The sequence below is a fragment of the Botrytis cinerea genome, chromosome 7, assembly GCF_000143535.2.
Source record: "Botrytis cinerea B05.10 chromosome 7, complete sequence".
NCBI classification, from domain to species: domain Eukaryota; kingdom Fungi; phylum Ascomycota; class Leotiomycetes; order Helotiales; family Sclerotiniaceae; genus Botrytis; species Botrytis cinerea.
Window position 1 is genome coordinate 1,198,464 of NC_037316.1, and position 21,061 is coordinate 1,219,524.

Genomic DNA, 21,061 nt, shown 5'->3' on the forward strand with positions numbered 1-21,061 from the left:
ATTCTTTCTCGTTCCCATTCCTCGCTTCTCCTTATTGATATCCTGTATTCCTCTCCGCCAGCCATTTATATCCCAGGGTTTCTGAAATCATAGTATAGTATAGTATAGTGTAGAAGTAGTATAACTAATCTCCAATAATAAATCCAACTCAGGATTTCTCTTGGGAAGATGGAAATACACACCTACCTATATGTATCGATCTAGCTTTTCTACAGTGCACCCACCCTTCGAGCTTTATACGGGATATCATCCACACGCTTTATTATCGATATCTCTCCACACGCCTTGACTGATCACATCTTCTACCATCTCTGAGGACAAAATTTCAGAATCCGCCACATCGTGAAGTTCCCCCTTAATCTCGACTCTGTTCTCGCAGTACTTCTCTCTCTCTCTCTCTCTCTCTCTCATACACCAAAGAAGTCTCGCCCAAAATCTCCTTCTCGATGGGTTTTCCGAGCGCGGATGGATCCTATGGGGAATCGGACTATCATACGTGTGTGATGTCGTTGGCGTCAATCCAGGCATGGGGAAGCTCGTGAGGCGTTTATAAATCATGTACGCTGGATATTTAGGGTATCTGTAGAATCGTTTTGTGTGTTAGTATACACCAAACTACCACTCACTTACCCACCTCCCGTCTCGAAATTCGTGAGTATATCGACAACTATTGGAGTAAGTACCTGTAGTATATTGATAAAAGCACAGCTGTACATATACATATATATATATATATATATATAATTGAGATCCCGAGTCCCCAGAATATTGTATCAAGGATGCAGACTGTACATGTTGTTTTGAAGTCCTTGTATCTGGAAATATTGGGAGTACAGACGCAAAAGGGGAGTCCCCTGTAACTTCCTCTTAGTTTCAAAATCGTATAATTATTTCAATGTGTATAATACGATCACTCTCATACTCTCTTACAATAGGATATAACTTATTTTTACAACTATATGAGCTGATAAAGTAGCAATCCATCAAAATGAACTATGATATCGCAGAAATACATATCTGGCCGTCGACATCTCGAAAGGCACTCACTCTTCTTTGATTGGCCAACACGCGAGAAGTTTTACCGAGTTCAGGAAGTAAGTGTATGATATTGAGTACCTTCAAATATTAATCATTTATTAGAATCACAAATTGGCCGCAAATCGAACGTAGAGAATTGAGAAACGAAACAGAATTATAACTACTGTTTAATTAATCTTTGGTAATCAAATATCTTTGAAAAACATTAAAACCTGATACTTAGGAAAGCACAGGAATAAGAAACGTGTACCTGCCGATTTGCTGCGTACCCGTATTTTTGACAGTTTATGTGGGGTCCGCGTATAATTATCCGACGCAGGGGCTAAACGACATGCTGAAGTCGATTTAATGTATATGTGCCATTTCAATCGAGTGAGGTGATTTATTATGGATGAAATTATAACTTGAAAATTAGGAGCAGGTGTGGTGTTTGGTTGTGATGATTGAAGCTTGAAGCTTGAAGCTTTAAAAGTGTAAATGTATATCTGTGGATAGGCGCTCCCAAGGACTCTAATGATAGGTTATGCGCAATAAAACAAGGAAAGATGCTTACTCGAATTGTAATTTTAGTTCATTTCGAGATAGTATGATAAGGGTATGCCCTCTCCGTATAATTACATCCTTCATGTTGGAACAAGTCTCCACGTGACCCCATGCTCTTGTGGGTACACTTGACTTTATTGTAGAATATAGAATTTAGAACAGCCCACTTGTAAGCTGTGCATCTTGCGCATTTCGTTTCGTTTCGAGAGAGAGAGAGAGAGAGAGTCGTGGGAAGAGGTTGAGAGTTCGATGATAAGATAACGTGTGCTGTCAAAGGAAAGAAGTTAGCATTTCTGCAAGTGCCCAAGGAATTCTCCATTTTCCGACTCTTTCACAAGACTTGAATGTGAATGATCAACCGAGTCGCAGAAAGTACATCAGTGAGCTCACCTTAGCTTGGACATTATTCTGTCCCAGTAGGTATGTCGAACTTGCAACTGACATAATGATTGATTGTAGAAATAAACAGATGATGGAGAGTGGTGTTTGAGGTTGAATAAACTCCGTGGGAAGGTAGGAAGTAGGCAGATAGGAAGTGGCCAAGTCTTGATCGATGGAATATACAATCTTGGCGCCTCGGTACCTGCCAGTGGCATTTGGTGTACATCGAGACGAGACGAATATAATGATATAAATCTTAAGAGTGGAGTGTTCCAATCGTTGGAAAACAAAATTGTCATACAAAAGTGTCATTGTTATGATTATGATGCTGGCGCAAACCTTCAGAGATGAGATGAGTTTGTGCACAAGAATAAATTTAAGACGACGGGGAGAAGGAACAAAAGACACAGTGATTCACCAATGCTGGTTCACCATGTGTTGAACGTGTAAACATTGAACATGGAAACATTGAAAGTTCGGACGAGTTACAATCGATACGGGCCCGCGAGTCCTCTGTACCCTTCTCAAAGAGGACCAATGAAATGTCCTTGTGGTTTGAGGGTCCAATTGCGTAGTTTTACCTGCGCTAGATGTTCTAGTGAGTAAACTTTGGAGAATTAGCGGGTTGGCACTTCCTCTATCAATAGTGTTTCTCCCCCTCTTGGAAGTAAAACATCAACAACATCAACAACACCGCACAACAAAATACAACCATCAACGACACATCCATCTCAGCTCTCCAACGTTCCATCAATATATCCACCACAAGAATTCCACAGAGAATACCCATACCACATACGTCCCAAAACTTCATAGTATATATCTCTTTTCTTTCCAATGTCTGAACATAACATACACGAGACCGGCAACAGTGCCAACAACCAACAACAACTCCAGCATACTGGCACCGGACGACGGGATCAACTTAACCAACTAAATGAACGACTTGCTACAGCGTACGACTATATCCACGCCAACAGTAGAGCACAAGAATCTTTTGCCATTCCACCCCCTCCCAGTCATCAGTCCAATCGTGGCCCGTTCGACGCCATTAACAACGCTCTCAATCGTCATCGACGAGAAATGAACGGTAGACACATGGCTCCAAACAATGATCAACACGGATTTCAAGCAACTCCTGCTAGTGTTAGTCATCCGCAGTCTCAAATGTCTGTGTTTGATACTCAATACCCATATGGAGAAGCTCCCATCAGTCTCACCGAGTCCTCTCAACTCCCTATCCATGATATGATCAATGGCGAGTACACTGTCAACCCACAAATGCTTGCTCAAACCCCAATTGAGGAACTTCTCATCAGCAACGATCAACAACTGTCTCAACCTTTCCATCACGAGCACACTATCAATCCACAAATGCTTGTCAATGACCAAGTTGACGGAGCTCCCGTCAGCTTCGCTCAGTCCTCTCAGTTACCTGTCCATCAAATCAACAATAGCGAGTACACTGTCAATCCACAAATGCTTGCCCACAATCAAGTTGTGGGAACTCCCATCGACCATGGTCAACAATCTCAGTCTATTGATTATGCAGACGGTGTTGGATACCTTAACAACCCACATATGTTTGCCCATCTCCAAGCTGAGGGAACTCCTATCAATTATAGCCAGCAATCGCAACTGACTATCAATGGTAATCAACACCAGGCGTTAGATTTCTCGCATGATTTCGGTGGTCATCAGCAGTTTCAAATGTCTACCGACTACACAGACAGTGTTGGATATCTTAATGACCCACAGATGTTTGCTCAGAACCAAATTGAGAGAACTCCTATCAATCATGGCCAACAATCTCAACTGCCTATCTATGGTAATCAACACCAAGCACACGATTTCTCGCATAATTTCGGGCAACAGCAGACTCAAATCCAGGACCAGCATGCAAATGATATAGGACATTCCCTCGGCCAACAAGCATCTGTTGATTATCCATTTCAAAATGGTTCAATCAATTTTGATCAGCCATTATCAGTCCCAATTCATGCCACAAATAACAACGGACACGATATCAGCCAACGAGTACCTGCTCATTTCCAAGTTGCAGGAACTCTTGCTCATTCCGGTCAACAACCACCTCAAATGCCTGTCAATCAGACAAATTTTAATGGTGTTAACAACAACCGACAATCAATTCAAGCAATTACTACTACTCGCATATCATCATTTGCTAATCTCTCTGCGGAAGATCAAAATGCGGAGTTTAGACACTTCTTTCAACAACGTCTTACACAAGGAGATACCACACGAATGGAGTTCGCAACATTCAAATCCTGGTATATAGGGGAGCAGTTGGATGGCAAAAGCAAACCGACATTGGCATATGGAGTTGCCCCTCTCCACAAAGCTCTTCGCTTTGCTAGTAATGTACCAAAGCATCAGCCTATGATACCACCAGATGATCAAGAACACATCCAGCCGTCTACCATAATCTATCAGGGTACAGGGAGAGAATTGACCACTGGGTTTCAGTATACGATGGGCCCTCTACCAACTTTGAATAAAAAATCAATGCGACCAAACAGCGAGCAGTATCTCCAAAAACCCCGAAAGAGCACCAAATCGAATGTACCAGCAAGAAGAGCTTCAAAGGCTGTTGCATCCGCGGGCCAATCCCCTTTGCCGGTTTCCTTGCCATCTATGGTACAGCCAGTTCTTTCATCAACCGCAAGAGCTCCAGCTCCAGCTCCTACTCCATCGGCTGTAGCAACACCAGCTCTTCCATCAACCGCAAGAGCTCCAGCTCCAGCTCCTATTTCATCGGCCGTGGCAATACCAGCTCTTCCATCAACTGCAAGAGCTCCAGCTCCAGATCCTACTCTATCAGCTGTAGCAATACCAACTCTTCCATCAACCGTAAGAACTCCAGCTCCAGTTTCTAATCCATCTGCTATAACAATACCAGCTCTTCCATCGACCACAAAAGCTCCAACTCCAACTCCTACTCTATCGACTATAACAATACCAACTCTTCCATCAACCACAAAAACTCCAACTCCAGATCCTACTCCATCAGCTATAGAAATACTAGCTTTTCCATCGACCGTAAAAGCTCCAGCTTCAGCTCCTACTCTATCGACTATAACAATACCAGCTCTTCCATCAACCACAAGAGCTCAAGCTCCTACTCAATTGGCTACGGCAAACAGAAGAGATCAAAGACTACAAAGTGGTATGTCTAAAAGATAATTTACTACGGGCTGTCATAACTAACAATACATAGGAAATCCGCAACAAACGGGGATCATAACGAGCGCCAAAGGGAAAGAGGTCTCACGAGAGCAAAGGAATGAGGCTACTTCAGCAGCCCAGCCAACGATCATCCGGGCTGATCAAATCCGTAGTCTTGCTGGCAAATATACCATCTCCCTTTCGAATTTGCCTGAAATTATTCATTATGACGAGGCTTTTGAGGACGACATATTTCACGCATTAGACGCCGCAATTTCAGCTATTGATACGAAAATCGCAGAAGGAGCAGGTAAAGCGGAAATGCCCAGGAATAATGAAAGTCGAACTATGGTGGAAATGGCCTTACCAGCAATACTCCAGAAGTCCATCGCTCGTCTGTCACTGGAAAATCCGTCGGACGCACGAAAGAGTTTTGAAAACTATGCAGGAAATATTGGCAATTCCTCGGGAAATTCGCTGCCATTCGCTCCAGAATCGCAATTCGTCAAAGAAGAAACTAAAGTTGTGGACGGGACAAAGCAGACAGTTCGATTAGTCAATGATGGTGTCCCAGCGTGCGCAACGCATACGTTCAGGTTGGATAAAATCGAGTGTGGTCTCGATGGAATAGAGGTGAAGGGAAGTTACTCAATGTATACGAAAACGACCTTTACCAACGCAACCACTCCCTTAAAGTATGCGATCGGGCTCGAAATTCAGGTTGCAGAAATTGGCAATAACCGCGTTAGAGGCGGCCTACTCAATTATGAGAGACCTCTACCATCGAATCCTGCAGGGGTGCCTCGTTGGGCGGATATTCTCGACCTTTTCAAATTGCAAGCTGCGGAGTGGGGTTTGAACACCAGGATTCAGGGTCTACCTACATCTCAAACGTCAACGTCGACCTCACTATCGAACAAACAGCAAAATGACACAAAGAGAAGTGAGGCAAAGGAAAGTGACATAGAGCAACAGATGCCGTTTTCGAGACTGGTACAAGGACAAGGAGCAAAAGCTGGGCAGCCGCAGCAGCAAAAAGGTCGTGGAGATAAGCGCAAGCGCCAACATCAACCAGAGCTTCATGCTTCCCCAATTATATCCACGTCCAGCTCCGGGGATTCCAGTCCTTCAAGCAATAGCAGCAGTCAAATCTCTAACGCCACTACTGGTACGATGAGTGTCTCTCCACGAAAAGTAGCTGAATTTTCTCGATTAGCAGACAATCCACCGCCCCCGAAACGACCAAAAAATGGATATCGAGTGGGATCGCTAAAGAGAGGAACCAGTATGATGGATGCTTCGTCTTTGATGGGGCAACCACCCATGAACAGAATTTCTCAGAATGACCACATGCATCCTGCACGTTCTCTTTCCGAAAGCGTGCGATCGCCAATTGCAACTGCAAATGCAACTGCAGCTGAAAATCTCATGCCTACGCAGGTGACACCTCTAGATTCTGGAATGGATGCATTTCAGCTTCATAAGCTGGCAATGCTACAATACGTTAACAATCCCAGACCTTACGAATACCCTACTTCCGAATCCCCACAGCCGTCACGCACATTGTCAACTCGAAGTGACATACCTACACAGATACAAGCTCGACTTTTGAGACCACCCACAGAGGCAGAACTCGCTCCTCATAGAGAGCAAGTGTTAAGCGTCTGGAAGTCATCTTTTCCAAAAGAAAAGAAATCCTCATAAAGTCAACGAATACACATGTTCAATGGCTAGGATTGACTTGAGCTAGCATTTTGTATTTTAAGTATGTTGTTTTGGGTATAATATGCCGGGGATACATGGTTTTGCGATGTAGCGCCCTGTGACAAATATTGATAGATTTCGATTATGTTCCTAGAATTTGGTTGGAGGTGGGAACAAGGAAAGAGGAGAGGAGTTTATGTTATTGTTGTAGAAGTGGAGTAGTATCACAAATTGGAGACTTACAAATAAAGTTGTAATTTCACGCCAGTGACAGTGAGGTTTTATGTGAATGAATTCTAAACGTGTAACCTCTAGTTAATCGGAGGTGTTGGGAAGATAAGCGAGACTGAATTGGGAATGTCGGATCTTGAAAAGTGGAGACGGCGTACCCGAGTGACATTTCAAGATTTATCTCCGAAGGTTTTTATGCCGGCATGTAGTTCTGGGAATGCTGGCGCCAATGCGGTCCAATAGAAGAGAAGAATGAAAAGTGGATTGGCATGGTATTTCAGCGCTCACATTTCGTGTGGGACATCAATTTACTTATACCTGGGGGGATGAATGCGAGTCACTTTCAAAGCCTAGAGCTAACCTTCATATCACACGAAGAAAAGCAAACTGATGAGTCTTTTTTTTTTTTAATCAATTACCCCTTGACTATGTCTAGTCGCATTGGCATTTTTTTGATTTCACGATGTGTAGATTGGGATTAGGGAGATGGTAGATGCTTGTCTGTGTTAGATTTCGAGCGTGTCCGTATATTGTCGGTGTGATTCGCTGTGTTTTAGATGGAAGAGATTGCGTGCTTAATTTTTGTTGCATGGCGTGGTCTTGGTCTTGGGGTGGTTTGCTACGAGAGTTTTGCGGGGGAGTGGACGACTGGTGGATATTGGATATCGAGGACGTCAAATTTATTTTGAATTTGGGGATTGACATCTCAAGCTTTGATTTTCTTAATAGTGGAGAAGTTGTGTGCTCTGCTCTTTTCTCAGTCAATCAAAAACAAAATGACCAAAAGTGGGCTTACGTAAACACTAGACTAGACTAGACGCGCTGTCATAAAATCGAGAAATTCGTGGTTTTTGTGATATTCATGCGCCACACTATATAGCGTAAAGATCGCCGGGGTCTCTACGTCATACAACCTGACTTTTACTTTAGAAGAACCTCATTCCCACCACAATGTCACTTCACAATCAAACATTCCAAGTGTAGTTGAAAAAAAATTTCACGACTTTATTTTTGATGATGATTCTCTAATATTAACCAAGTTTTCTGTGCTTTCTATGTAATTAGGATATATATTCTTCGGATTTAGACTTTATTCTTTCGACGGTGAAAATAACGATAATGGTTACCATGGTTATGATGAGGCGCTGATCTCTCTCTTGGCTGCGGAGATATTGATAGTTCGGGACTATATCAGTACGGGAAAGACAGACCAAGATCTAACGAATGCAAGGAATCAAAAAATGGAAGAAAGTGAAAGGAGAGGTGAGCCCCTGGATCAACGGGCTCGTTTGAAAGAAGCAGACAATGATCGGAGAACTCGTCATTCTATAGTGAATGGGATTATCGCCTCAATATATCAGAAAGCAACGTGGAAACGTTGAACGCCGAGGAAAGGAAGGCTCTAGAGTAATAGAGTTCTGTCGAGAAGTGTCTACATGGCGAGCGGGTGATTATCGATCACACGATCGGTGAATGGCAGAAACTTTCTCATGAATACATGATACCACGAATGAGAAATTGATTTCATGTCTCAATATCCTGTATAGGAAGAGGCGTGCGACCATCTCCAATAATAGATAACCGTGAAGATCACTCTGGGGTCGCCAGGCATGCTTCAAATGAACGGATGTACTTTCCGAGACTGTTCAGATGCGATACCACATTCTTCAAGTACTCTGAGAAGACCACCAAAGCCGGTCGACAGCTAGAATAGTTTGCGCAGGCTTGGCTCCCCCCGAAGCGCGAATTTAGAGGAAGTCGGTGCAAGTTAAAATTGGCAAACTCGGAGAAGCGGGATAGCAGAAGCTACAAAGAATGGCAAGTAGAAGAGACTAAAACTGCTAAAAACTCATCTTAGACCACACCAGAAGAACCCCAGAAGAACCCCAGAAGACCCCCAGAAGACCCCCAGAAGACCCCCAGAAGACCGGAAGCAGTTAATCTAGATACATGTATCACGTCACCCAGCCTGCATGATAGTAGCGGAACTACCAATGGAACTTCTTCACTTGCTGAATAGTATAGCGTTGTCACTTCCTGAAGCTTCTTCCCCAAGTGACTTTTTCTTGTAGCCGTCTATCATCACGAACCGGCAGATAATCTCGGAGAACTAAACCTTTCGATGAGAATCCAGAAATACTGGTATGAGACAGTGTCAGGCATGACTGATGTAGCATTGTTGATCGCGTAACTGTTAAGATATAGCCTCATCGTATGGCCATATGTGCTCAGAAAATAGACTCCATTGAAAGTATTAAAGATTTTGACAGATATACACTACATTGAAAATATCAAAGACTTCGACAGTCATTGAACCAGATAAGGAAAATGGACACTGTGTCCAGACTGGACTCCCAACAAACTCAAGATTGAATGATGGCCCGTGTTAAGCGAATATTTAAGCGAAAGGCCACAAGGCATGCACAGGCTGACTTATCATACAGAAGCAAGAATCAAATTCAGATTTGCATTGCCTGAGACTTGAGTATTACTTGCATTGGAAATTCTGCTGACACTTTTGTGCTCGGTAGACTTGGATTATAGGAGAGGATGCTTAGATTGGGGTATGGTACATGAGGTGACGAAGAAAGCAGGTACGTCATTGAGAGACATTGATACACTAATGCATTGTGACTTGACAGCGCCTTGACAGAAGCAAGACAAAGAAAGGAAAAGCATACAAAAGACGGAAGTGAATGCGGTACATTGATATCTACAAAATGTGTATGGCACATATACATGAATGATGTTTTTGGTATTATTCATCCACCGATTATTGGTCGGTTTGGTATCATTGGCCATTATCCAAAAACGCCCCATATCTAGATCTGTGAATGCGACTAGAATCGTCGGAAGGCGTGAGCTCGCGGCTCTTTATACCAGATATATCAAGAAGCTTGCAGCAATTGACTGCCGCATGCCAATGCCGTACCTGTTTGCTCACTGTTCGTTGGCTACCTTCTATAAAATGCCCTGTAAGCCGCTAAAATACACGCTGACATTATGCCTTGTCTATGCAATTGCAAGTCATGTATGTAGTATTCACAACAAAGACTTGAAAGACATAGGGTCGTCAGATCCTCCCGCAACATCAAAATCTCCGACGTCATCGCCAACTACGCTGCCAATGCCTTCTTTACCTTCACCTTCCACGACATTGCCCATTTCGTAGGTGATTCTTCTCCAACCACTCTTTTCCGAGGGGTCTTTAATCCACTCTGTAGTTGGGAAGTAGTGATCATTCTTCTTCATTGTGATAACCCACGGGACGTTATCAAAGGTTACTACCTTGATGCGGAAATCTGCAGAACAGTATTAATAATTTGTCAATCTGGGGGAAAAAAGTTGAAAACGTACATGTATTATCAGGAATCTGGATGACCACCTTCAAGAATGCTTCCAAATCTGGTGTTGGTTTCCCATTGACATGGGTTACGAAGTTAGTTGGGGTGAGGTTGTACTGGTAAGATGGTGATCCTCTTGTTCTCGCTGCAACGTAAACCTCACTATGGAGTTTAGAAATTTGTTGGCGGACAGCATGATGAGGACGATGTAGAATAGCTCCACAGAAGGAAATGGCCCGGTCAGTCTCGAGATCATCTGCTGAAACAGTGTCAAGCTTAAGGTTCATTTCCTTACAATCGCGGACAATGACTGCATCAAGAACGTCATGGTCGTACATTACATCAAATTCATTGACCCGAGTAATGATTTTACCATTAAGAGATAGAATGATGTCTCCTTCCAAAAGAGCACCCGACTCACTATTCCGCTCAAAGGTGCGCTTTCGGACCATGAAAAGTTGATGGCGAGATCGATTGTCTTCGGCAACCTTATGAATCCATTCTTCGGAGACACCCATGACACGAGCTTGAGCCATTTGGATGGTATTGAATTCAACACTCAACATGCGTAGCCTAGGCTTCTCCTCATTTTGTATTCTCTCGATGACGGGTAAAAGTGTAGGAGTGGCAAGACCAAGATAATATTCGACATCCTTTGAGCTGGATGGAGATCTCTCTCCCAAGTAGGTCAACCACAAGGCTTGAACAACGCCATCTTCACCGATAAGCACACCACTTCCACATTGACCACTCAGGCTTGTGTCAACAGTGATAGCATCAATGTTGATGGCCCGATATCTTGGAGATGCAGCATTTGCAGGGATAGCAACAGCAGTAATTTCAGTGATGGTGGTTTTAGCAACGACAATTCGCATATTGGTGTTGAAACCAATGAAGTATGTTGAAGCTCCTTGGGAGGGCTGCTTATTGCTCAATCTTGCGCTTTGCACAGGGGCAAGAACCAGCGACGGGTCGTATTGGATAATGGCATAATTTTGTAGAGGGTGCAGGAATACTACCTTTCCTTCCACAATTATGGAATCGGCAATTGTGATCGAAATATCACATAGATCGTATGGAACGACGGCTCTAGATATGACAACCAATCCTTTCTCAGCATCGATAACAACGCCCATACCCCACTTGCGGTTCCGGGGGTAGCCGTCTAGTTTGACAGGCATGTGACATAGCACTCGAACGAAGCTTCGAACGATATCCGCTACCGCTGGATGCTGTGAGTTCTCCAGTTGTATGAAATTTGCAGACCTAGCTACAGGTGTTGTGGGTGGGAGAGCGTCGGCTAAATCCGAAAAGTCCCAAAGACCAGTGATGTCATTTCTGACGGCCAATCTCATCTTACTTGACCAATGGCGGTCAATTTGGAGAATGCCGGTATTTAGAGTGTGGAGATCTCGGAGATGTTTGTATGTTACTACGACCCTCTCTCGGTCCGGAATTTTCTTCATGACTTCAATGAAGCTGTTCAAATCAGGTGTCTTCTTGTGATCAATGGTTTGAATCATCCAGCCATTATCGGTGCCTTCGAATCGAAATGATCCACTGGCTTCGCACATGAAGACACCTTTACAAGCAACACCATACAGACGTGCTTGCTGATACGACAAATCATGAAAGCTGCCTCCTGCGACAGAGACAAAACGATCTGGTGTAATCATATGAAGATCTCCAACATTAACCGCAACCTCGATATTTTCACCACCACGCTGTATAAGGAAGCTTACCGTCTGACCAACACTGGAATCAAGGATATCATCCAAACGAATGAATTGTGTCAATAGTTCGCCATTGACCTTGAGTAGTAGATCTCCTTCTTCAATCAATTTATGTGACGGTCCTTCCGGAAGAACAATTTCTGCCACGAGCATACCGGTCTCCTTGGGAAATCCTTTTCGAACAATGCCTTCCCAATCGGGTGTCAAACCAAGTCTCCGGCATTCATCAAAAGGCTTGATCAACCATTGACATTGAATAGTTCCCCGGGTAATGGGTTTACCCTCTTGGACGCATTGAAGAGCTCTCAAAGGTCGATCGAGTGGCAAGAAATAATCGGTTGCGGCACCATCACTTCTTCCACCCGCTTGTAGGGCAACCGCGTATCCATCAATCTATCTGCATGTCAATATTCGGAGGGTAAGGCAAATGGGGGGTATTAATATTCGAACTTACATTAACGACTGGACTTCCAGAACTTCCCCCACTCGCAGCAGCAGCAGCTTGTATGTAATTGGTATTGAAATCACAATATCCGTCACCGTATTCCGGCGCATTTCTGTCCAATCTACTGATGACTCCCGATAAAATACTGAGCTTCTCTCCGGCATCGTTACCCACCACTCTAATCTCCGATCCTACCTTGGCAAGATCTGGTCGTAGTCCCAGAGCTGTAACAGGCATGTATTTTATAGCTTTAGGGTCAAATCGTAATATACCAAAATCGTGAACAGGGTCACGATAAACTGGGTAAGCATCAACTTCTTCGTGATTATCGAAAACGCAATATCCCCAGAAAGGTCCTGATCCAACAACATGTCGATTGGTCAAAATGTATCTGCAGAAATGTTAACAAAGCTAAAAATGACAGACGGCACATCCATTTGAGCTGGAAAAACTAACCCTCTTTCTGCATCTACCACAAAACCAGTAGCTTCACTGGTTAATGCAGGGTCTGTGTCAAAAGAACAAGTCTGGCAGAATCGGATCGAAACTACATTTCGTACCACTCGCTCAATGGTGGCCTGCCATTCAGCCGTATCTGGTGATACATTCGATGGTAACAGTTGTAGTCCATCAGCATCGTATTCATCGTCGGAAAGGTCGATTTCTGGAGTATTGACGCCTGTTGACTCTTTTCCATTCAAGGCTCGGAGTTGCTTCTGAGGTCTCTCGGGCCCCGTTGGATGCGACTTTCTTTTCGAGCGCGTTGCAACGCCGTTGGTGCCGATCATATCGATTGATTCGTCTTTCCTTAAATAATGAGAGGTACTCAAGGAGCGGGTATATGTGGTTGGAAGCGCAGATGGAATCAATGAAGAGGAGTTTCGAGTATAGTGCAGAAGTAATTGTCGAACCAGTGAACAGTTTATTGTCGCAAGGCTTGTCGGACGGAATTTATGTGCAACGAAATTGGCCAAGTCGTGTCTTAGTTGCGCATACAAATTCTTACTCATGCAACATTCAAAATGTAAATAACATTGGAATTGACCGAATTGAAATTGTGAATGAATGTGCGAAGACAGATTTTGAGGTGTTTTACAGTTGGCGTTGTTTGTAATACCTGGTGGTACTAAGACTAAGGAGCAGGATCAAATAAGAAAGGACAGCGCCAAATAATGAAGGGAATAACAAGTGATATCACAAGGAGAGAAAGATACCAGCGGCGGGTAGGATGATACAAAAAGAGCTTTCGTATGCGCCGTAGGATGTGAGAGGATGAAGCGGGCGTGCCTAGGATGTGATTTGGTGGAGGTGATTCGATAGTTATAACAATGGCAGTACGCGGGTGTACAAGACCTTTTTATTTCTCCAAGGCTGAATTGAACTTGCAAGGCTGATGCCGCCACCACTTAGCCAGAATTAGTTAGTCCAGAATTGTTCGTTTGTTGCTCCACTGTATTAATCAGCCACGTGCCAGCCACGTGCCAGCCAGTAACCCACGCAGATCGTATATCACGCTTTCCAAAGTCAAACACAATGATCAAAAACCCTATTTCACTATTGAGAGGTCCCTTAAATTGTATTAGAATTTAAATTGTGCTGCATAGAGGTAAATGCTTTGCAGACATTACGAAACTCTGATTGTATCCAAGATGATAGAGACCGTTGAGAAGGACTCCACAATGCAGTTTTTTGTTGATAGATCATTGATGAGGTCTTAAACACGAGAAGCACCAAGGCTTGATATTTAAATTGCTTTCAAGAGTGTTGAGCATTTCCTCGAAAGTCACACGAATCAAGCAAGCTCCATGTGCCGCTCAGATTTGGAGACTAAAAAAATGCAAAGCTATGAGCCCTCATTAAGCTTATTCCCCATAATCTTGGGTATATATGCAGGCATCCAAGCATTGGCCTTCACCTCGGCACTAGATATCCCCATTCTAATATCTCCTCAAGCTTCACCACTGAAACATCCCCTTTGCTAATGAACACTCATCTATGCTATTGGATACTACTATCATACTTCGTTTAGTATGTCTTCTGCTCTTTTAACATGACTGATTAACCACGAAACGAGTCATGGTAAGCTGTATAATAGCGTACCCAGGTGTGTAGACTTCATGTAGGAGACGGAAGTCAAATAGCTACGGGATCTAGGTTCTATCAATACATTTTGTATGAGAAATCTCGCTTAAATCAAATCCCAGATGTCAGAACACACATATGAGAGGTCGTGTACGTAGTTTGGTTTGCCAAAGGCGAAATTAGTAGTCCATTTTGAGGCTTTTTGATGAGCTGTACCTCGAGTCTCTGTACCTCAACTTTCTTATGGTGTAAGAATGGCCCCTTTGTCTCTTGAATCTCTACTATCACTTTGGAAATCTCCTGCATTCTGGTGACCACAAACAAAAAAACGTAGGCCTAGAGCTAGAAAATAAGCTTCGACCGGAACAAGTTTATTATGTATTCGATTGGAACAGCAATAAAGCTTTAATTCTTTTTGTCAAGAGAAGAATAGAACGAATCTATTTCTCAACACTTCAGCTGACATTCGAGTGAAGATTCTGAGCAATATTCTCAGCAAGGTGAGTGATTTTTTGTGTTAGAGAACATAGCAATTCTACTTTCAGATCAACCTGTCAAGTCGGTTCACATCCACCAGCTCATCTTTTAGGATGCGAGTCTTGTTTACTATGAGATGGGAAGTTGTGCACCAACCAGACATCAACTAAAACCTGTTTCTACAGACCAGGCAGAAGTTCTTTGATGTTGGATTCTAAGCTCACACCTTTCGATAATATCTCTTTCGGATCTAGGAATATTTGGACATTGCTCAGCAAACAATCGTAAGCATCCAATAAAGAAGGTTGATTGATAACCCAGATTCTCAGTAATTAGCACCCATACCACAAGAACTGACGAGACGTCTTTGAGTAAATATTCTAAGTTGGTATTGATTTAGCCATTGTCTTTCAGGATTCGAGGAGATCTCATTTTGATACTAAGTCAGTCATATCTTATTTTTTATGTATCCTAAAGAAGACGTTGGCTGTTGACACAGAATGGAACCTAGATTACTGTTAATTGGCGCAAATCTCCCCAGAATTGGATAAGATAATCTCCAATGTCACCTCCAAATTGAAGACTCCTTGCAGATATCTTCAAATAACCAGATGGAGCTTTCATTTTAAAGATAGTTCTAGACAACTGGATAAATACCAGATGAATAACATGGTCTTCACAGTCTAATCACAAGCACATGGCGCCAATATCCTGTAAAGAATGTGGTTATAATTCATTCCGCCGAAGTATTTTAAGAATACTTCAGCAAATAGCCGGAAATAGCAACAATAAGACCCTTCTACCAACGTGAGTACACCCAAAGCCTTGAACATTCTCCGTTTTATCTTAGAAACCTTTTGTTTCCATGAAATAGGCTCTTGATTTAAAAGTCGAAGTAGAATTCGTATTCTGGAAATGCGGGTCCCTCATGTCTCGATTCAATGTCATCGTAGCGATAGACCTCCGAAAATATGTCGTCGCTGATATTCTCCTCGGTCTCAGGCTCAGAGGCAACGTTCTTGGCTACCTTCTTCTTCTTCTTAGCAGCGCCTAAAAAGCCATTTCTTAGTATTTTAATGGTGTAGTGCTAGGATTAGATGGTTACATACCTTCGCCTTCACCCTCAAGCTCTGTCTTGCGCTTCTTTGCAATACCCTTCGTGACGGCTTCATCCTTAGCTAAGACAGTTTTTAGTGACCAATTATGATTTAGGGGTCATATATAAGCTAAACTACCATCTACGTCATTAGCACTGGCATAAGACTTCTTAAGTGCCTCCCAAATGTGCTTAACAGCCTTTTCGCTACGACCCAAACCATTGATAGTTTTGAAGTCAGGAACAAAGTCCTTGCCAGCAGCTTGAAACATGAACTGGACTATAATTACATCCTGTGTTTCAATTAGTCTTTTTTTTCTGATGCTAGATGTGGGATCATACCTTTTCGGCTGGAGTTCCATATTTGCCAGACGGAGTCCTATTTCTGGGAGCCTTGACCTTCTCATTGGCCTTCTCATTAGCTGTGGGGGCAGCTGGTACAGCTTCAGCAGCTAGCTGGAGAGTTTCATCGACAGTAGACATTGTTTTAAGTGGAATCAATGATTGTTAAGGCTAGATTGTAGAAGTAGTACCTAGGAATTGTTAGCAAGGTAATTTATGAAAAGAAGTCGTACATTGTTGGGCTTTGAATATATTAGGCAGCTTAAATGTACAAGAAAGGATTGTGGAATGCGGAGACCTAGATGTACAAGAAGCTGTTGTACATTCAATTGATTTGAATGTTACTAAAGCTCCTGCGAATTTTCAAAACTCTAATGTCCGGTATCATAAGAATGATAACATGGATTGATGGAGAATTGAAAAGCTTGAACAATATAGGGGGTTTGGGTGATGTATGTGATTTGAATTCACAGGAATTTTCCGTCAACAGCAAGGACTTGATTATTCACGAGCTCCTGTACTTAGTGATGACTGATTGTGCAAAAAACAAATAAAAAATAGTAACTAAACAAATTTCCCGTGTGCAGGAAGATCCCTTAGATTGCTATACAGGAATAAGGTGGAATAGATCAGTGTTGGTCAACATTGACCAGGCCTGACCAAGATCAAAGCGCAAATGGTAAACACGACATCAAGAAATATTGAAGTTTCGCGCCCTAGTGATGAAGGTGTAGATCGTATAAAGATATGCGAAAGTGATATGGCTTACCAAGGTACAATGTATGATGATTCGAGAACGTGGTTGATGAAGATGTGTGCTCGGAGAATTGTTGTTTGGGGATGGAGAAAGTGGGAAAAGGTTGGGCGTGAGGAAGACTTTTGTATCCTGAAAGTAGTTTTGCGGGGCAAAGTACGATTCGGGTGTTGTGTTGCGAAGTGAATGTAGGCAAAAGTGTCGTGACTAGCCTTGGTTTCTAGGATGTTGTCTATCCAGGAGCCTAGCTATTGGGTTTCGGGGCGAGGCTGGGAGTGTAGCAAAGTAGAAAGAGGGCGAAGCCTGGGGAAAGAGACTTAGCCCTCTTCAGTACGAGTTAATGCTAATTATTAGACTGAGAATTTTATGATTCACAAATCTTCAATGACTTGCTAATATATAAGGAGTGAAATTAGGGGTTATTATTTGTGTTTGTGGCTTCTTCGGTACTTTGTGAAGCCAGTTCCACTAGTTTAGCTTTCTAGGACAGGCCAGGAGCTAACTCCTTGTCATTACAGTGCTCTTCTATCTACCCCTAATGGCTAGTTCCTAGCCATCTGTCACTCTTTAGGAGGAACTTTTAATCCACTTAAGAATCATCTAGCACCGCACAAGAGAATCTAAAAGCCGTGCGATGTGCTCTAACATAAATTCTAGATGATTCTATGACACTGCATGCTTTTTTCTATTTTAAGCATTCTGCTAAGTCGTTTTAGACAACCCATATTACCATCATTATGCATAGATCCTCACCTTCTACCTGCGAAACTTCCAGGACCGCGAGAAACTGCTAACACAACATGTTAGACCTTCAGAAAATACTACCAATACTACGATACTTACCGAAATGTTTCGCTGTGTCTGAGACTTCCAAAAACACACCATCTAGCGCGTCAATTCAAACCTGGAGGCCGGTGAGGATAGCATCTTGCTCAAAGCCCTCTTAGCTACTAAACACTCTCAAAGTTGTGCAAATGTTTTGGGCAACTCCACAGTAGGAATAAAACATTATTCGTCACTACTTTAACTATCTAGTCTGGAGTTTGTATTCTACTGGATTATTTCTAGGTAATAGAGCCTATTTTCTCCATCCAAACAAATTCTACATCCCTGGGGTTGCATGAGGTTATCAATAAGTACCACATCGATAGATTGGATTACTTCCACAAAGTCAGAACACAGCGATAAATTCAAGCCACATCATCCGCAACGTTTTTATAATGCTACCGAAGACTATTAACTCATTCTGAGCTTCCTCAATCCTCCGAGAGAGTACAGGAGCTTGAAAGAACACTACAACACCAATATGAGGTGACCAAAAACTGTCACCGGCCCAAAGGATATGCTTGACTACCACTATAGCGTTCCTGCGACCTGCCGATGACTACCTTTTTAATAAGAACTTGCATTCGCCTTATGAGCTGTGAGAAACCTAAGAGTGGTCACTAGAGAAAAGTTTGAGGCATTTTGATTTTGCTGTGTATATTCAGCTACCTAGGCAGAATTTATTTAGTCGAAAATTATAAGCAGTCTGAAAGAAGCTTCCCCTCCATTATTTCCTATCTCCCCAGAAATACTACAACCAGAATCCATAACAAGTCAACACTGTCAGGGCCAGCAATTTAATAAGCAAGCATGAAAGTCGATCTTTTTTGAAATTTCTGACCGCTATGTTGTTCCGTAGCTCCTTCGGCGTTCCTACCTTGTAGCGGAGTACAGAAACTCTTCAATTCTGCTAAACTACCGCTTCACCGGTTCTCAACAGCAGCCCATCGTATTCTGACGAAGAAATGGCTCTGCATATACTAAATTAAGTCTCCCGTCCCTTCTTGAACAGCATCACAGGCGGCGTTTTTAAAGCACGCAAACCACTCTGGGGAGATTTCACTAACATGACATCAACAGATGCGACAAGCATATGCGTCATCATATACCCCCGGCTACAAAAAAGAGACAAATACCAAGCTTCTGCAGATCCACAACGAATCTCTTTCCCTTACGAGCCATCTATTGTTCCCGAATCCTCCAGCACACAGGCGAAGGTCTACATTTCACGGCAACTCAAAGTCTGAAACTAGACGCCGGCATGATACTATTACAATGCGAGCCTCTCATTCATTGCTTTGGAAGATCCTTTATGTGCGGAGCAAAATACTGAGCTATCGACCTTCAACAACTCCTCAGAAAGCCTGGAGCTTCTTTAATTATCTGTAGATCAAAGTAATGGTCTCTATTTTCATACCACAACTCGATCGTTCAAGGGGTGTCAAAGAAGCGCAATTCATCGAAGAGACGCACAAGAACTCAAAGTCAACATGGAAGATTTTCTCATTATTTTACTTAAGGCACATCTGGGGTTGCTACATTGAGAAGAAAATTCTCTTCTCTCTCATGCAAATTGTCTAAGGCTTCTTCTCTTCCAGAATACCAATCCAACGCGCCAACTCGAAGAGCGACAATAAAATGGCGGATAACGAAATTTTCTCTTCGTTGAATAGCTTATGTGCCGATATTCGAAAAGGAACCAAGCGTATGAATGGGTATCTCTGGGGAGCACTTAGACCTGAGCAGATTCAGTAATTAGATTCACATCTTCGTAGTTGCTCATTATAGAATGGCAACAGTGATGACAATTACTCATTTCTTAAGTACTATTTAGCTGATGTGCGAGAGATTCAAGTTATAATTAAACTATCCTAGAGTGCCCCAGATGCTGTGCACATCAAATCATGCTAAACCTACGCTGTAATTTACATCTGACTAAACTTAATAGTTTAAGTTGAGCGAAGTATCTAGGAATTGATCACAAGCACGGAAGGAATAGTACGTCGAATGAGCCGGAGAGCCTTTGCTATTTCAGTGGCTTGTTGTATGTCGCGAAACGGCGAGGCCAGCCTCAAGATCAATAGATCTGACAGAAACAAATGGCTTCCAATAAGAGGTGGGGCTTTTGCCATCTCAGGCTCTTGTTGCATATCATAAAACGGTAAGGCTACTCACGGAAGTTAATTAGATCTGACAGAAAGAGATACCTGTCCAATAAGAAGGAAAGCCATTGTTATTGAGACCTCTTGTTGCACGTCAGAAAGCGGTAGGCTCGCTGGTAATAGCCTCGCAACCGGCAGAACTAATAAATTGCCAATAGGGTGACGTTCTAGCCTCATGATTTCTAATGTTGCATGTCGTAAAGCGGTGCGGCTGTATGCGGTTCATTCTCTAGCTGGCAGGAAGGGGGATGAGCTATGGAGCACACAATCGTACATTGACACGTCTTGAATGATAATAAGTAACAGAGGTATTAAACTTCTGACATACAGCACTGAGATCCACACTGAATCTAGGATATAAAGCTACGTTCCATGGCCTAACGATAAAATTTACTTACTCAAGAACAGCCATTTCAGCTACAGCTAGAGTCACTGACGAATGTTACTAAATCCCACCGTCTGTAGCCGACTACATCGTGCTTTACATCCAGCTCAATTCTCTCATCGGTCTACGCAGACTGTGTTTGCAAATGTTGCACGTCTGAATTTAAGCGACTGAATGGAGCCAGTCAAAGATGCCTGCCATGTTTTTACTTGACCGAGTATTAACTTTTCGTTGCATCCGAGCTTTTGTGCCCCAAGTTTGTGCGTGAAATTGTCGAAGACTTCCTCCAATATCCAGAATTAACAAACGCGTTCATGGTTTGTCTCCAACAGA

At 42.8% G+C, this 21,061-nt stretch overlaps 4 protein-coding genes across 5 annotated transcripts; 1 reads left to right on the top strand and 3 right to left on the bottom strand.

The window, feature by feature from the left end:
* Window positions 1-1,326: 1,326 nt before the first annotated feature.
* Window positions 1,327-2,381, bottom strand: BCIN_07g03320 (hypothetical protein). The gene is made up of 2 exons (XM_024693981.1): window positions 1,972-2,381; window positions 1,327-1,848 (listed from the first exon to the last, which is right to left on the bottom strand). Exons 1-2 carry the CDS (start codon window positions 2,259-2,261, stop codon window positions 1,716-1,718), a joined length of 423 nt encoding a protein of 140 aa, XP_024549770.1. The 5' UTR covers window positions 2,262-2,381; the 3' UTR covers window positions 1,327-1,715.
* Window positions 2,382-2,501: 120 nt separating this feature from the next.
* Window positions 2,502-7,125, top strand: BCIN_07g03330 (hypothetical protein). Of its 2 annotated transcripts, XM_024693983.1 has the most exons (3): window positions 2,502-4,833; window positions 4,883-5,149; window positions 5,201-7,125. In XM_024693983.1, exons 1-2 carry the CDS (start codon window positions 2,800-2,802, stop codon window positions 4,934-4,936), a joined length of 2,088 nt encoding a protein of 695 aa, XP_024549772.1. In that variant the 5' UTR covers window positions 2,502-2,799; the 3' UTR covers window positions 4,937-5,149; window positions 5,201-7,125. The 2 variants fall into 2 exon arrangements, with proteins under 2 accessions (XP_024549772.1, XP_024549771.1); XM_024693982.1 differs by having other exon boundaries at window positions 2,502-5,149.
* A 2,477-nt stretch (window positions 7,126-9,602) lies between these two features.
* On the bottom strand, window positions 9,603-13,959 carry Bcnma. Its single transcript, XM_024693984.1, has 4 exons — window positions 13,062-13,959; window positions 12,615-12,996; window positions 10,441-12,553; window positions 9,603-10,385 (listed from the first exon to the last, which is right to left on the bottom strand). The coding sequence occupies exons 1-4, from the start codon at window positions 13,613-13,615 to the stop codon at window positions 10,126-10,128; spliced, it is 3,309 nt and encodes a 1,102-aa protein (XP_024549773.1). The 5' UTR covers window positions 13,616-13,959; the 3' UTR covers window positions 9,603-10,125.
* Window positions 13,960-15,876: 1,917 nt separating this feature from the next.
* On the bottom strand, window positions 15,877-17,679 carry BCIN_07g03350 (hypothetical protein). Its single transcript, XM_024693985.1, has 5 exons — window positions 17,372-17,679; window positions 16,603-16,793; window positions 16,400-16,553; window positions 16,274-16,342; window positions 15,877-16,214 (listed from the first exon to the last, which is right to left on the bottom strand). Exons 2-5 carry the CDS (start codon window positions 16,741-16,743, stop codon window positions 16,048-16,050), a joined length of 531 nt encoding a protein of 176 aa, XP_024549774.1. The 5' UTR covers window positions 16,744-16,793; window positions 17,372-17,679; the 3' UTR covers window positions 15,877-16,047.
* Between the last annotated feature and the right edge of the window lie 3,382 nt (window positions 17,680-21,061).

Coding starts and splice junctions, on each gene's coding strand:
- Bcnma (XM_024693984.1), bottom strand. CDS start 13,615: ATGAGTAAGAATTTGTATGCGCAACTAAGACACGACTTGGCCAATTTC. Junction 12,997..13,061: donor GTGGTAGATGCAGAAAGAGG/GTTAGTTTTTCC, acceptor ACATTTCTGCAG/ATACATTTTGACCAATCGAC. Junction 10,386..10,440: donor CCAGATTCCTGATAATACAT/GTACGTTTTCAA, acceptor ACTGTTCTGCAG/ATTTCCGCATCAAGGTAGTA.
- BCIN_07g03330 (XM_024693982.1), top strand. CDS start 2,800: ATGTCTGAACATAACATACACGAGACCGGCAACAGTGCCAACAACCAA. Junction 5,150..5,200: donor AGATCAAAGACTACAAAGTG/GTATGTCTAAAA, acceptor AACAATACATAG/GAAATCCGCAACAAACGGGG.
- BCIN_07g03320 (XM_024693981.1), bottom strand. CDS start 2,261: ATGACAATTTTGTTTTCCAACGATTGGAACACTCCACTCTTAAGATTT. Junction 1,849..1,971: donor AGAATAATGTCCAAGCTAAG/GTGAGCTCACTG, acceptor TTCCTTTGACAG/CACACGTTATCTTATCATCG.
- BCIN_07g03350 (XM_024693985.1), bottom strand. CDS start 16,743: ATGTCTACTGTCGATGAAACTCTCCAGCTAGCTGCTGAAGCTGTACCA. Junction 16,343..16,399: donor CAGTGCTAATGACGTAGATG/GTAGTTTAGCTT, acceptor AAACTGTCTTAG/CTAAGGATGAAGCCGTCACG. Junction 16,215..16,273: donor GCTTGAGGGTGAAGGCGAAG/GTATGTAACCAT, acceptor ATGGCTTTTTAG/GCGCTGCTAAGAAGAAGAAG.